At 31.5% G+C, this 15,558-nt stretch overlaps 1 protein-coding gene across 1 annotated transcript in view; it reads right to left on the bottom strand.

Moving 5' to 3' along the window:
• LOC148278265 (UPAR/Ly6 domain-containing protein crok-like) overlaps positions 1-14,374 on the bottom strand; it is a 60,509-nt gene extending 46,135 nt beyond the window's left edge. The window contains exon 1 of the mRNA XM_088231659.1: positions 14,221-14,374. Coding sequence (XP_088087785.1) covers positions 14,221-14,278 — 58 coding nt within the window. The 5' untranslated portion in view covers positions 14,279-14,374. The remainder of the gene's footprint in view (positions 1-14,220) is intronic.
• Positions 14,375-15,558: the final 1,184 nt, after the last annotated feature.

The following is a 15,558-nucleotide window of genomic DNA, read 5'->3' as shown; positions in this document are numbered from 1 at the left end:
TTAGTGATTAAACATATGAATATGTAAGATAATAACATACTTTCAATTATTTATGTTAGTCAATTATCAGTTTGAGACCCTTTGTTAACAAAAAAAATACATTATATAATTTCTAAAGCATAAAAGACCAAAAAAAAAAATACGAACAAAAAATCAGATAACTCCTTTAGTCTCAACAGGAATAAATTCGATGTTTCCATTTTTTATTATTCATTTATAATATTATATAGGTAATATTAGTTTTCATTATATTTGAAATCAATTATTGATTTATTACATCTTTACCAAATGTAAAATTACGTAAAGATTATGCCATCTCGTCATCGAAATTTCGATAGTAAAACTTTTACTTATTTCCAAGCTTATTTATTCGTTTTTTGTTTGTCTATGTATTTTTATTTTATTGAATCAATAGACATCATACATTTTATTCCATCCATTATTCATCAATATACCATATATGTACTGTATAAGAAATATGGTTCCTTCATGAAACATTTTTTTTATAAATAGCTTAATACATACATTGATTACAGTTATTATCCATCATAAACTTGTTTTTTTTTTAAATTAGATAATTTAATGTAACGAGTCTTAAAAAAAAATTTTTTTTTTTTTCAATAATTCGTTGCGAACATTCCTCAAAAAAAGAACGAAGGTAGGAAGAAGGAACTGAGAAAGGACAGAAAAGTCTGTGCGATTATAATTATTATTTTAACCAAATACGTATATTTGAAATGACACGTTACAGGCGAGCAAAAGTTGGCATTTCAAATCGTGGTTAATTGCCTTTCTTGTCTTCATTACCTAACAGACTTTTGTTGTGATGAGACGTGATGTTTCGTCGAAAAATGCCGCCTAGAGTAATTAGAAAATGCAATAATTACACTGTAATTGTAAAAAATAGTGAATGTATATTGTTTGATTCGAAAATGTAATCAACACAAACTAATTTAGTATTATACGAAAATGTCATAACAAATTTATTTACATTATGTAAACAGATAGATTCTATTTACGCTGACTTTAGCAAGCCTTTGAGAAGGTGTGTTTAAAAAATCTGGTCGCCAAACTATCTAAACTAGGAATAAGTGGTACTATGATTAAATGGTTTCAAAGCTACTTAACTGATAGAACACTAACGGTAAAACATTGTAACACTTTGCCCCAATCTTTCTGTGCGACTACTGGTGTTCTACAGGGTTCCCGTTTGGGCCCAATACTGTTCATCATCTTTGTTAATGACATAACGGATGTATTTGATAATGTGGGATATTGCTGTTTGCCGATGACATGCAGATTTTTAAAGTTATCAATACTGTAAATGATTGTGTGACTCTGGAACGTAATTAAGATAAAATGTTCCAGTGGTGCTTCGCTCATAAACTACAACTTACTATGAAAAAATGCCAGATAATGAGATTTTTTAGAATAAAAAATCCCATATTACTTGATTATCTGATGGGTAATATACAATTAGTCTCAACTTCTGAGGTCCGCGACTTGGGTGTCGTTTTTAAACAAAAAATAATTATTCTTCATTATCACATTAACAACATAACTAGTAAACCACTGAAAATGTCAGGCTTTGTGTTACGTGTGACTAAGGAATTCAAAAACATCGGCACTTTGAAGTTGATGTAAACTTTATTAGTGAGTAGGCAGTTAAAGTACAACTCGACAATATGAACTCCTTACTACAATTGTAACCAAAATTCTCTGAAACGAGTCCAAAAAAAATTCTTAAGGTATACAAATTTTAAACTTGGAATTAGTCGTAAATTTTTAAATTACGATTTTATACTAAAAACATTAAATTTGTTAAAATTAAAGATGAAAGAAAAATTATAGACTTGTTATTGAACTTATTCGAAATTGAGGGTTCTATTTGCAAACCCGGCAAAATCCATTTTTCTTTATTTTGAGCAAATCACAAAAAACTGATACAATTCTTAACTTTAACTTTTTTTAAACTTCAATTTTTTATTGTAATCAGTAAATATTTTATACGTAAACAGTGATGACATAAGCATGATTAAGTAAAAAAAAACAGAAGTGAAATAATAAATTTAATTTTATACATTCGCAACAAACCCGATAATCCAAAAGTCAAGTTCTCCAAATTAAGCCGTATTTTCAACTGACAATGTATAATTATTTAAAAAAATTGTATTTTGAATAAGTTTCGTTTTATTGAACTTTTTCAAAGATGGTAAATGGCAATTAAGCCTTTAGTATAATTGTTAAATGAAACAGTACTTTATAATTTTCTTGTTATATTTATCCTTTAAAATATTTTACCATTTATTTTAATTTTTACATTTATTTTTAATTGTTTTAAACTTCTACTGAATGTGTAATATAATTTTTAGGTATAATTTTTGTTTCTAAATCTTGCATATTTTTATTATGTGCATAGGTAGTGATTAAAATAAATTGTAATGCGTAAGTGGACGGGAGGGGGGGAGGGTTCACCTATTATATTATACAAACATTTTATAAAGTACTTCACAGTATTACGCTGATACCTGTTATGATTGCCAGTAATCACAGGTATTCGTGGTACGAAACCGGTTGTAGCGACACGGTTTGCACGCTTTGTGTATATTCCTATACGAGTATAATCACGAGTAGTATATAGAGATTTACCATCATTAGGGGGTCAATGATTGCGGCGAATCGAACTGGGTGGCTGTGAACGAATTTAACAAAACGAAGGTGTTAGCGATCGGTCAAGCGAAAGGTGGTTTTAATGTCGTGTAGCCGAACGAAATTCCACTTTTTTCACTATGGTTTACAAAAGATTCGCCAACTACTTAGCGAAATCAAATGTCAGAAATGCAAATTCTAAGTGAATCCATGCTCCGTACATTTTAAAGAAGAATATTTTGTTAATTGTTATTATTTAAAGCTTTTTTAAAACACAGACAATCTGTTAATAAATACTAATAAATATCATCAAACATATTTTTGAAGATTATAACATAAGAAATCCAACACCGATTTGAGTTTTCTGAACACTAAGTACCTTGAATTATTTAACTATATAACTATATAACTATATAAGGACATTTTGTCCGTCTAATCTTCACATTTATTTGAAAATACCCTTACAAGGCGAAACAATTGTCACAAATTTTTGTTTGTATATTTGTAAAAATAAAATAAAGTCTGGTGAAACGCACGCAAAATGAGGAAATCATACGATTTTGCCATTTTAAAAAGAATGTTTTTTTTTAATCGCGCAATAATAAAAAAAGTGAGAAATACCGTCTTCTCCTAACGACGTTGACAAGCAAAATAGTAGGTCACAGAGGGTACGGTAGGAGGAAATCATCCTGGCTACTTAATTAATAAAATACATTGGACCAGAATAGTAGCGTAAAAGAACTGTTTCGAAATTGGAAAACAGGGAAACATTTGCTACAATGATTGCCAACGTTGGGTTTGGAAAAAAAAGCATTTGTCAATATGGTGAAATGGCCAAGCATGTTAGGGATTGAAAAATGGTATCGGATTTGAATAAACGTTTCACCTTCGCGAAACGAAGTTTGTATTCGCACTCGTTTCCATTCCATGCAAATAAATCATATTATTACTCTTGTGCTAAGTGTTCTAAACCGGCGCGACATTGAAAGCCACCTTCGTAATAAAAAAAAACAGTTTTACAACATTTTGAAAAAATCTTGCAAAAACCGTTTGGAGAAATAACTCGTGTTTGAAAAAAATGTTTGGCAGCAAGTTGTTGGTACGTACCAGCAAGAGCGCATGCGTATAAAGTTGTTTCCTAATACTACAGTTGAACTGCTAAGACACAGCTTATTATATCATGTTTTTATCAGCTAATATTGCAAATATTGTAGAAATAAGATGACGGATGCAGTAACCTCCGGTGACAACTGTTCGTCGGAGGCGATTTTTTTTGTTAAATCATGATGTATCCTGAATGCGTTCCGAGAGTCTTAATACATGAGTTTTTTTTTCAGCAAAGGTGTTCAACTGTTTTAGCTACATTAGTTAGGTTTTAATCTAGTAATTCAGTACGAAGATCTTTATCTTTATCTTGGAGGGGGAGATTTAGCAAAATGTGAACTTTCGCCCTCCACACAGCAGCCGGGCTCTTAAAAGACTTGGGCTTAGAAGGCCAGATATAATTCACAAGACGCCAGGATTTTATATAGCCCTGACCCCTATTTAAAAAAATAAGAATAATACTAGCCAAAATGAACTCAATATAAAAAAATATTTTTTAAAACAATATCTACATTTTTTTTAAAGTACAAAGTAATTACGAGATGTTGTTTTTTATTCAATACGAACTTAACGAGTTACCGGAAAGTTAATTAGGACAATACCTTGTTATGTAAAAAAAAGTTTTCATTTATAAATAATTTCAATCCCCGAATCTTCATTAATGCCTAGTGCCTACTTTATAAAACGATTGCCACATTTTTATGACGGCAACTCTCAATTCGTAAAAAAAGGCTGATCCAAAACTGTCAATCTCTAGCCCAGTTTTTTAGCAAAAACTCGCCTATAGTGAGTAACAAAAAACGTATTGTTCGTTAGTGTTTAATAATCTTTTTTACGTATGTTAATGTACCGTCTTACATCATAAAAAAAAAAAAAAAAATATTATGATATGCGAGAATGTATTCATTTTTATATGTTTATCGGATATGAGGTACATATTAAAATTATTTATTGTTGGGTTCTTAGTTATTTAGCAATGACAGGAAAATTTTAGTAAAATTCACAGAAAATTTGTCGAACGATATTTTGTTTACATTCTGAGATTTTCAGTCAATTAGATGCTTATTTCGCATTGGTATAAAAGTTTCACATTAAAGGGTCACACAAAAGTGTCACATTTGACAAAAAACTAATAAAAACCTAAATAAAATTTCGTGTTTTTTGAGAGAAATTATTGATTGAATCTACCTAATAAATTTGAACTTGTAATGTTTATTAGAAATAAATGTAAAAAACATTTTTTCCCAAAAATGCATAAGTATGAGATTTTTTTCTTAACAGCTACCTACGATTCGTTGATTAAACATCGCCAAAAACCACGGCATTTGACAGCATCAATTATAATAGCGTGATTAAACTGTTTTTTAATGTAGTAACTACCTAAACAAGTCATAGTGGTCATACTTTTTTATGAATGTACAAAGCGTGGGGTGGGTGTAATAAAAAAGCTGAAATGATATATTCAAATAGTCCAACAAAAAATGATTTGATTAAATTTATACACTTTATTACCAACAGTAGTTATCAACAATCAACAGTTAAAATTTTGATGATTTTAATTAGGTAGTTAAGAGTATACTGAAAATTCATTTTTACAACTAGTAATGCCTTCACTAGTACATATTATATGTCTTCAATCCGTGCCTCATATCTGAGGATGGTGATTACGCCTGACTCCAGGCATAGCTCGTCTGTGGACAGTCTCCCTCCATCTGGAACGGTCTTGTGCTCTTCTATACGCATTCGTCAGTAATGATTCTGATAATTCAGTGACTGTGCCGCTTCATCTTGTCGGTTGACGTCCTCGCGACCTTGTCCCATCGAAACTTCCCAGAAGAATAGTTTTCTCCAAACTATCAGAGTTCCCCCTGGAAATATGCCCAAAGAACTGCAGGATTCTTTTCTCGCACATGGATGTTAGTCTTTCTCCTATGTCCAGGTCCTGGAGTATAGATGCATTCGTGCGTCTGGCCGTCCATGAAATTCACAGTATTCGCCGCCGTCACCACATTCCGAAAGCTTCGATTTTTTTCTTTTCAGATTCCCTCAGTGATATACATATAGAGATATCACTGAGGGATTATAAAGGGATAATAATAATTTAAACATACTGTTTGTAATTAATTCAAACAATTGTAAAAATCTAGCCTAAAATAGGCTTTGATTTCAGTTTCAGTTTCAGACTGACGAATTAGCATAACTCATCGAGAAGAAGGGGAAGATAACTTGAGATGTCACGAAAATACGATACTTATTTTTTTTAAATAGCCTAGTTGAATGTCTACCAACAAACATTATTTTTTTAAACCACTGAACTTCCTCATTACTGTGTTTTAACTCATGATTATTAACAGTTTTTTTTTTCAATTTGCATAAAGTTGATAAATACTGAAAAGTGTCTTATATCAAAACGTGACTTTTGCAAATAACTGCTTTTTGGCTTATGACGGCAGAATAGGTAACTGGCTTTAGAGGTATTTTACTGAGACTGGGTCAACGATTGCGTTTACTATAAACAGGAAAGTTGGTATTACTGCATACTACATTTATATAAATAAACAGACTTTGTATTTCTCGCACATTCGTTCTAGAAATGGAAAGGAATTATTCCAACGAGAGGAAAATATTTATTTTAAAACAAGTTTGCTCGTATATTTAAGCAACGCTTACGGGCATGTATGCATAACCTTTTTTTTATTTGTTCTTTTACGATTTATGTATGACTTTTTTTACATTACAGATAATCACCGGGCTGTCCCGTGCCGAGGGAGATATTTATATAATTTTGAAACATGCCTTATTACACATAATTAAATCATAATCTCAAATACATATAAAACATAATAAAAACACATGAAACTCACAAACAAAAGCTCTTTGAATAAAAACATATTTCTAAAATGGAAGTAGGTTGTTCACTTTAATGGAGAAGTAGACCAATCTTCTTTGATCGAAATTTGTGTTAATTTTCGATTGCTTTTGCAGCATCATGGTGGAATGTCTAGTTACTCTTGTAATTGTGTTTGTTTTTATGAGAGGTATTGAATATTTTATGTATGCATACATAATTAAAACTTTTGCATAAATTCGTTTTATAGTTTTAATATTAATATGTCGAGGGAGCTTATTCTAAAAGGGACTTTCGGGATAAATTTTATTAAAGCTTTTTGTGCAACGATTGGTTGTTTGGGTAATGTGTCATTTGCACATCCCCATCCATTTACCTCATATTCCAAAACTGATTGATATACTGCATACTATATTTTTATGTTCTTTTTAGCTGATTATATTTTGTATTGTTTTAAAAAAGTAAATATGTTTTAATAATAATACATCAAAATGATCCCTGAAAACATTAATCATTTACATATTTTAGTCACATATGTACAGTATGCGTGACTACATAAGGTATTAGGGTAGATTTAAAGGGTGTGTTAAATTTCCTACATGATATGAGGTAGATAATATACCGACTGTATAGATAAAACGTCAGAAACCGTGTTTGAGAAACTGTAAATTAATAAATAAAATTATGACTTCAAAGAATAGTGACGCACAGTAAATAAAATACATTAAAAAAAAGTTATGCGTGCGATATATGGGTATGATAAAATATAGTATATCGTTTATCTATTCTCCCGCTTCCAAATATGCTTTTTTTATGTTCTCGTGTACATTTTTCGTTTAACGATTTTTCACTATACTATACATAAACATAGTCAAAACATCATACCATTTTTTGTTTGTGCACGCACCGTGTTAATGTGATTTGTGTACAGTGCTTCTATATACATCATTAATGATACTTGTCACGTCCGTAAGTATTGACTATCAAATTCAACCAGTAGGGGTTGTATTGAGGTCAGTTATACTGTGTTTTCCCGGGTTAACAACCCCCTTTAATGTGCAGGTAGATAGTAACATACTACCTGTGTAGCAAACCAGGACAGTCTCTTTGTTCGTTGACCTAGTTATAAATTATCAGTTCCTTTCTATGAAACAAGGCGCTGAAAAAACCGTAAAAAACGTATGGATGCGGCGTAAACTATCGCATAATCTTCTACTTGTTCAAGCTCATTGATCTGAACTTGAACTGGAGTCGTTCTTTTAAGAGGTGAAGTATCATTTATCTTCCTTTTTTAACGGTTTTCCTGGCAGGCGATGTCCTACGGGTATATTATGGAGAATTCTTGTATTATCCATTCCATTCACGTGGTATCTCCAGTACCGCCGTATCACTCTCCAGTATCACTGTCTGACAGGTCCATCTTATTTCAGAATTTCTAACCCTGTACCTGAGAGCACTCCCTACTGTAGGGCGCAGTACTTTCATCTCAGACGTCCTAAGAAGGCTTTTGGTCCTGCTGTGTCAGCACTGGTTTCTATAACATACAGCGTCGTAGCTGGAGCCATGAGTGCCCCTGGCGAAATTTGTATTTTGCGCCCCCGAAGACTTATTTTCTAAGAAAAGAAAGATAAAAGAAAGCTGTGTCTGCAAAGTGCGCCCCCCCTGAGGGACGCGCCCCTGGCAGCCGCCAACCTGGCCAGCCCTTAGCTGCGACGCTGATAACGTATTATGTCATGTTGAACAAATCAATTTTTGTGGCCTCAAAAGTTTTCAATGTCCTGGATGAACATATTAAATTCTGCAAAACGAAAGCCGTTTTCAGGAGAAGTGTACAAGTTTGGATTTTGTCTAAAGGAAGAGACCATTGCAAGAGACTGCTGCGCGATATTGCATAGATTTATAAACTTTTAAGCGTGTTGTCCAGATGTTTACTGAAATACATATTTATTTAATAATTTGCCTTTTTTTTTTTTGCTAATACTACACTTTGCATTATGTTGTATCCCAACTCAATGCGGAGCTCTTGGCCTCATAGAGTTAGGAATACGTAATTATTTATTTATAATATATGTATTTGTGTGAATAAATAAATAAATAGTTTATGCCCCGGGTTCGATTTTAAATAGAATCAATGTTAAGAATTTAATTTAAAGGTGGTGCACTATAACAGTTCACTGGCCCTGGACTATATTACCTAAGCGTAAGACTGATTACTTTACTTTTATGTAACAGACGATCGAAATACACTGCATTTAGTGTACCAATGCAGTGCCCTATGCATCGCTGGGTACGGAAAGAGAATTGATGATGATCACACTATAATTGATGATGTTTTCTTAGCATGGGTTAGCTCGAAGTCTTATATATTATGTAGATCGTGTTTTTTTATTTTATTGTCCTTGTTTGTTTTTGCTACATGTATTTTGTTCTGTTTGTTTAAACGACCCAAGCCATTAAAACGATAGATAAATAAATCCTCTCGTAGAAGTTGATCACGATATGCTGCAGTTGGATTACCAATTGATCGAGGTATGCACCACTGGGATCGAATAGAGAAATGAGGAAGATTCTGGTTCTATTTCATACACTTTCTTTATTCTATTATTTGTCCGGCCGGACGCGAACAGAACAAAAACATGCATGGTTAAAAATAATTCATTTACATAGTTACCATACTAACACTTAATAACCGACCTATTATAACCTGCTAAAGTATCGTAATCAATCTAATTACCTTCGATAACCCCAAGCTTACCTGTTACCGCCTATATTAACAATTTAATTGGACTGAATATAGGTACAGGTATTTGACATCCACTGAGACAAAAAATAATTTCTGTATTTAAAAAAAATAATGTTTGAAGAACTAACTTTGTATTTATTAGTTATAAAGCATGATTAAAATTAAAAAAAAACAAATTCTTTATTTTGAACCACTTACCATCACCACTTTTAACCACTATTATTTGTGGTTTTATTTTAATTTTAATTATAATATATTGATTAGGTAATGTGTTCAGGTTTGGTTTTTAATTGACAAATTATGGCAAATGTAAAAGATTTTAAAAATATTTTTTTTTATTAATTTATGTTGTCATAGCACATACATTTATTGAATACAAAGACACCGATTATAGTGACACAACCAGGATTGACACATGCCTGTGAATTTGCCCGGACTTGCTAGAAAAACCACGTTGAGTCTCTGCGTTTTGTATATTTTTTTATTTGTTAAATAGCAACAGTAATTGAGAGAAGATAAAAAAGAAAGAAATATAAAATAAAAATAATAACACTGGTTATTTAACTTTTATTCGAATGTCTATAAATACTCGTTTGTAGATATTGATCAAATCAGAGTTTAATTTATACCTTTTAGAGATTTTTTTATGTAATACGAAACGTATCTTCTGTTCATAATACGTAAACAAAAAAAATACTTATAAAACACGTTATTACTGTCTACGCGTCTACGGTAATATTTAACACATAAATCTCGAATCAAAGTTCATAATGGATTGTAGTAATTTATTATTTGTCATAAAAGTACGCATTTTAATTAAATTTAAATACAAAATCGTATTTCTATTAAAAAAAATAAATTAACATATAACTCTTAACAAAGGCAGGATAAAAACACTCGGGAGGCTTGCGTAAAAATCTCAAGGAAAATTACAAACCTTTGTATTGTTTTAATTTATTTAATTTTATCACCAAAATAGGGAAATATCACATACTACGAATACCGATAAAAATATATGAAATGGATTCAAAATAATTTATTGGATTTTCAAAATCAATGTGGATATTGTTGAGAAATGTTTTCATACATAAATGTAAGAAATAAATTCAATAAAAATACGTTCGTAGAAAAACGCGACGTGTTTGGCCTTGGTGGTTGTGACGTCAAGATTCGTGATATTGTTCTACACAAATTTCAATGGCCAGGATCAAATAAACATGAATCGTGACGTATTAGGGGCGTGGCCAATGGAATCACCGTTTTGCGGGAATTCAAAATTACATATTTACAAGTATTTTTTATGCTACTAATAATTAGTAAAAAAATTATGGTATGGCTGTGTAATATTTGGTTACTCTAAGAAAATTTACTATTTATTCTGCCAATTATTTCAACTTACGTTTTCCTAAATAATGCAGTTCTGTGTGTGAAATAGAACCAGAATCCTAAACGAGAGGTTCTGACTCAATGGCTACTCTCAGATAAAACTCCTGAAAAGCGAAATCGAGTGGAAAAGAGTCCGCCTCGTAGTGTAGTGATTAAGGCTCTGGTTCGATTCCTGTTATGGATCGCTATATGATTCCTATTTGAAATATTTTGCTTTCAAAGGTAACTGAACACCGCAGTATTTCATTGTTTCTGCTTGAGATACGCTGCATTTGGTTTACCAATTCAGTGCCATACGCACCATCGAGTGCGGAAAGGGATATTTTGATTATGATGTTTTCAACTACCACGTCTCTTGCTGACTTTACACCCTGGATTTATGTAATGAACCTTATTTGAGTTTCTTCTCCACCCATTTCACAATTTTACACACACGCCTACTGGTGATTCAACTTAAGCTGCGTTCAGAAAACTCACACTAACGCATTTAAAATCTACGGGATGTTGATTTAAAGAAACGTTGAATTAATTTTAACCAAATGTGCTATCTTTTTTAAAATTCGGTGTTGGATTAGAAGGTTGTTTATATGAAAAAATAAAATACAATGGGTTAAGAAAAATGTAATATTAATTGACTAAAATACTTTGTTTCATTATTTTTTATTTTTCAAATATTTTTTTTAAATGTTGCATTTTACTAATTATAGTCCTTTCAAGGCCATTTAAATTTTAAAAAATTAAAAAAATTAGTCAATTACTCTAAAATTAGAATGCGAAATTGTGTAGATTGTTTTAAGTATATAAATAACAAGATTTATTGTTTATCAATAAGTGTGTTTACATATTTTCTCCGATATAATTTGAAATGGGCATTTTAACTACATTCTATTAATTATTATTACGATGAACACAAAATAATTAATAAAAAACATGCCAAAAGAGATTTTTAAAAACATTTAAAATAACAATATATAACATTAAGATTTTAAAAATCAATATTCTGTAAATTGAAAATGTTTTTGTGTAAGTTTTGCGAAAGCGCCATCACTACATAATTGACCTTTTCATGATTTGATTAAATAAAAATACCTATATATTAATAAACCAGTGTTTTTTATCCATAACTTAATACTCGTACATATTATTATATTTTTACTATTAAGAATCGCAGCGAAATTCAGACGAACGCAGAAGCATCCTGTGTATATTGTATTACCATATCATTAGCAACTAATAAAGCAATAGTTGTCTATGTCACGCTCATAAACGCGTCTGGGTGCGAGAGAGACAGAGATTATTTTCATAATGCGTATGCCGTGCGATGTCATTCCATGGGCTTATTCACGGATACTACATAATGCGTATGTGTAAGTACAGCGCACGCGCCAGCTTATGGCGGCCTCCGTGGTGTAATGGTCAAGACGTTTGACTCACACGCGGAAGGTTCCGGGTTCGATTCCCGGTGAGAACAAAAAAAAAAATTAATGAAATTTTTCTCAAGCCTGGGAGTTTCGTGATGTAGTTCACCACTGTAATTGGGCCTTCTGGCCTGTTGTGGTGCAAAAGAAAAAAATAAATAAAAATAAAAATCCACCAGTACACCACTCACATAAGGTGCACAAAAACACACATCAAACATAATAGAAATTACACCATCAATTGTAATAGAAAATTAAAAACTTTATGAAGTCACTGAAATTAAATATTTAGGTGTAATGTTGGATTCAAAACTTACATTTCACCAAAACGCTAAGATGATAACAAATAAAATTGCAAAAAAATATCAATTTTGGGAAGGATCAGAAGATTTATTGATGAGGACTCTTGCAAAACTATTTACAAAGCAATTATTGCACCACACGTTAACTACAGTAGTAGCATTTTATTTTTATCAAACAAAGAAAACATAGATAAACTAACTGTATTACAAAATAAAGCCTTTAGAATCATTTTGAAAAAAAAACAGATACACGAGGGTAAAGTCGATGGTAAATAAAATGAAATTATTAACATATAAACAAATAATATTTTACAATACAATGATATTTGTTCATAAAATTATAAACTCTAATAAAAAAACAGAATTTTGGAAAAAAATTGATCGGAACCAGCATGAACACGATCACAATACTAGAGAAAAGAACAAAATTAGACTTCCATTTAGGAAAAAGGCAAAGTCACAAAATTCAATTTTATTTAAAGCAATTAAAAAGTATTACGAAATGGAAAAAAATATTTATGAAGAAAAAAATATATCAAAATTTAAAATAATGGTCAAGACATATGTGATAAACAATTTATAAATTAAATATATTTGCAATGTTATTATTAGAACACACATAACAATATGTATGATATGTGTGCCCTACTTTAAGATTTAAATATAAAAAAAAACACAAAAACATAATATGCAGAAATGTATCATAATGGAATGACATAAATTTTCATTTACGCCAACAAAAAAACTTTAATTTCATGTGTATTTAATTAGTTTTTTTAAAAATTTAGTGAGTTATATTTAAAATAGACATTAATGCGTAACAAATTTTCTTTGTTCAATTTCCATTGAATGCATCTATTCGAAAATTGTGAAATAATGTGTTCTTGATGTATGAAATGTGTTGTGAGCAATATTTATAACGTATTGTTAAATAAAACACAGTTTATTTCATCAACTTCCACTAATGGTGATGTTCGCTGTCGTACACCTCCGCAGCAAACTCTTTAGTTACCTGTATAGGTACCGGAATATTGTTACGTCATTATTCTTTTATCCAACAAAAAAAAGTACTGAACATATCAAGCTAAATCGACAACGAACAGATAGCTATACGGGACTACTAAACCTTAAATTAAAACCACGATATTATATTGCTCACTTATCAATGAATAAAATAGGAATAATTTAACAGTAAAACATTTGTGTCAATGCAAAAATATATATAGTTCTTAAGTAAATTAACAAGTCTTAGTATTCAACGCGTGGTTGATGAATGTATCTAAAGCCGCGTTGTTTTTTTGTTTTGTTGACGCCCAGCACCGCTTCACTTGTTTACATTCAAAACTCGAATGCATTCGATCAAATTATGCTTTATTTACAGAACGTGCTAAAAAAAATTTATTTACTAATATTTGGTCGTAAATACGATGCTGTTGTTACAGATTTAGTGACATTGTCTAGGTTACTATTGTGCGTTGGCGCCGTTTGGGTTTTATTTAAAAATTGCAACAAGGCGAATTTAAAATATTAAAAAAAAATATTGTCTTAAAGTCTTTAGAAAAGTAATAATTGCGGTTAAATGGTCGTTACTAAATAAAAGCGCAAAATGACACGATTGTTGTTGATTGTTTTTAAAACAAGTAAAGGAGCGCAAAAAACAATTGTTTTAACGCTGCTGTTTCAAGTGATTTTTTTAGCGGTATTTGATCCAAACTACAGAAAAACACGTTGTTGACAATAATTTAAATGCATAATTGTAATTTAGATTACCTGTGGGCGCGAAAACAATCAAGAGAGAACAGGAGACGAGAACGGCGGAGGAGATCATTTTGTCACACGCGACGAGAACACTCGAATGACTGTATACAACTGTGCCTGTCGCCTGACCGTGCTCTGTATGAGCCAAGCGTCGGATCTGGGTTGGCGTTCTTCGTTCTTTCGTAGCACTCCTCACCGCTTCCCACACCTCCCTACTCCCTCCCTCACCTACACGGTAGTTGAGCAATCGCCGATCCATCTATACTTTCATTTTCATCTGTGAGTTTAGTATATTCGTACTACGTAGGTGTACGCGAAGGTATACTTTCAATTGAATTTATGAGCGCACGGCCCTGAAAACCTTAGGACAAAATCTTGTTATTAGAAAGCACGCATTCTTACGTACTGATGTACTGTACACGGTAAGAAGCAATCAATCACGCATGTCAGGTACTACAAATATGTCATTTTATTAGCTAAAATAATTAAATAAATAAGTTAACAATATTTTGAGTTTTTCGAAATGTTTGCAGACAAAAGACTGGAATTCACAACCTAGGGAGTTATTAAGGTTAAACCAACTGGTCCAAGAAGAATTATAAAACATGGAAAACTGTTTTCAGGCGTTGCCATAAATGCAATACAGGTTTTAACTTCACGAAAATCAACACATTTTCAATTTATTTTCAATTTATTTTCAATTTCAATTTTCAATTTTATTTATTTATTAATATATATGTACATTACAAAATGGAATATCTTAATTCATACATATGGAAATAATTAAGATAGTTAGGTAAAATTAAATATATATAAAAAAAAACATATTAGTATACATAATATCCAAAGAATAATATGTTAAAAAAGTAAGAGAATCTTGTAACGAAAAACTCCCTCAGAGACGTGAAAACTGTCAAAGTCCAAAGTGATATTGTTCAACATAGAAATAGCCCTTCCAACAGGCGTAACCATTGGCAGGCTGGTCCTGTATATTGGAATGTGAAACAGTCTTTGCTGACGCTGTCTAAGGTAATTATCCTGAACATAAAAGCTAATGCTCCGCATAATTTCAGGGTTGTCAATAATACCACGCAACAATCGTAAGAAGTGCGTTGTTAAATACACATTCCTTCTAGTCTTCAAACTGCTGTAACCAAGCATACCCTGGAGGAGCTCAGTGGGATAAAGCCATGGATAATATCCGCACTCCCTCATGTAGAGAAACCGAAGTAATTTCTTCTGAACCCTCTCCACCATAAGAGAGTACTTCAACTCACACGGTCCCCAAATCATCGAGCCACTCTCGAGTCTACTTCGCAATGAAAGATTTAAAAAAATATGGATGTTTGA

This window comes from Micrasema longulum, unplaced genomic scaffold (genome assembly GCF_059751315.1).
Source record: "Micrasema longulum isolate JH-2025_06_02 unplaced genomic scaffold, ASM5975131v1 h1tg000900l, whole genome shotgun sequence".
In the NCBI taxonomy this organism is placed as follows: Eukaryota; Metazoa; Arthropoda; class Insecta; order Trichoptera; family Brachycentridae; genus Micrasema; species Micrasema longulum.
This window is presented reverse-complemented; position numbering and strand designations above follow the sequence as displayed.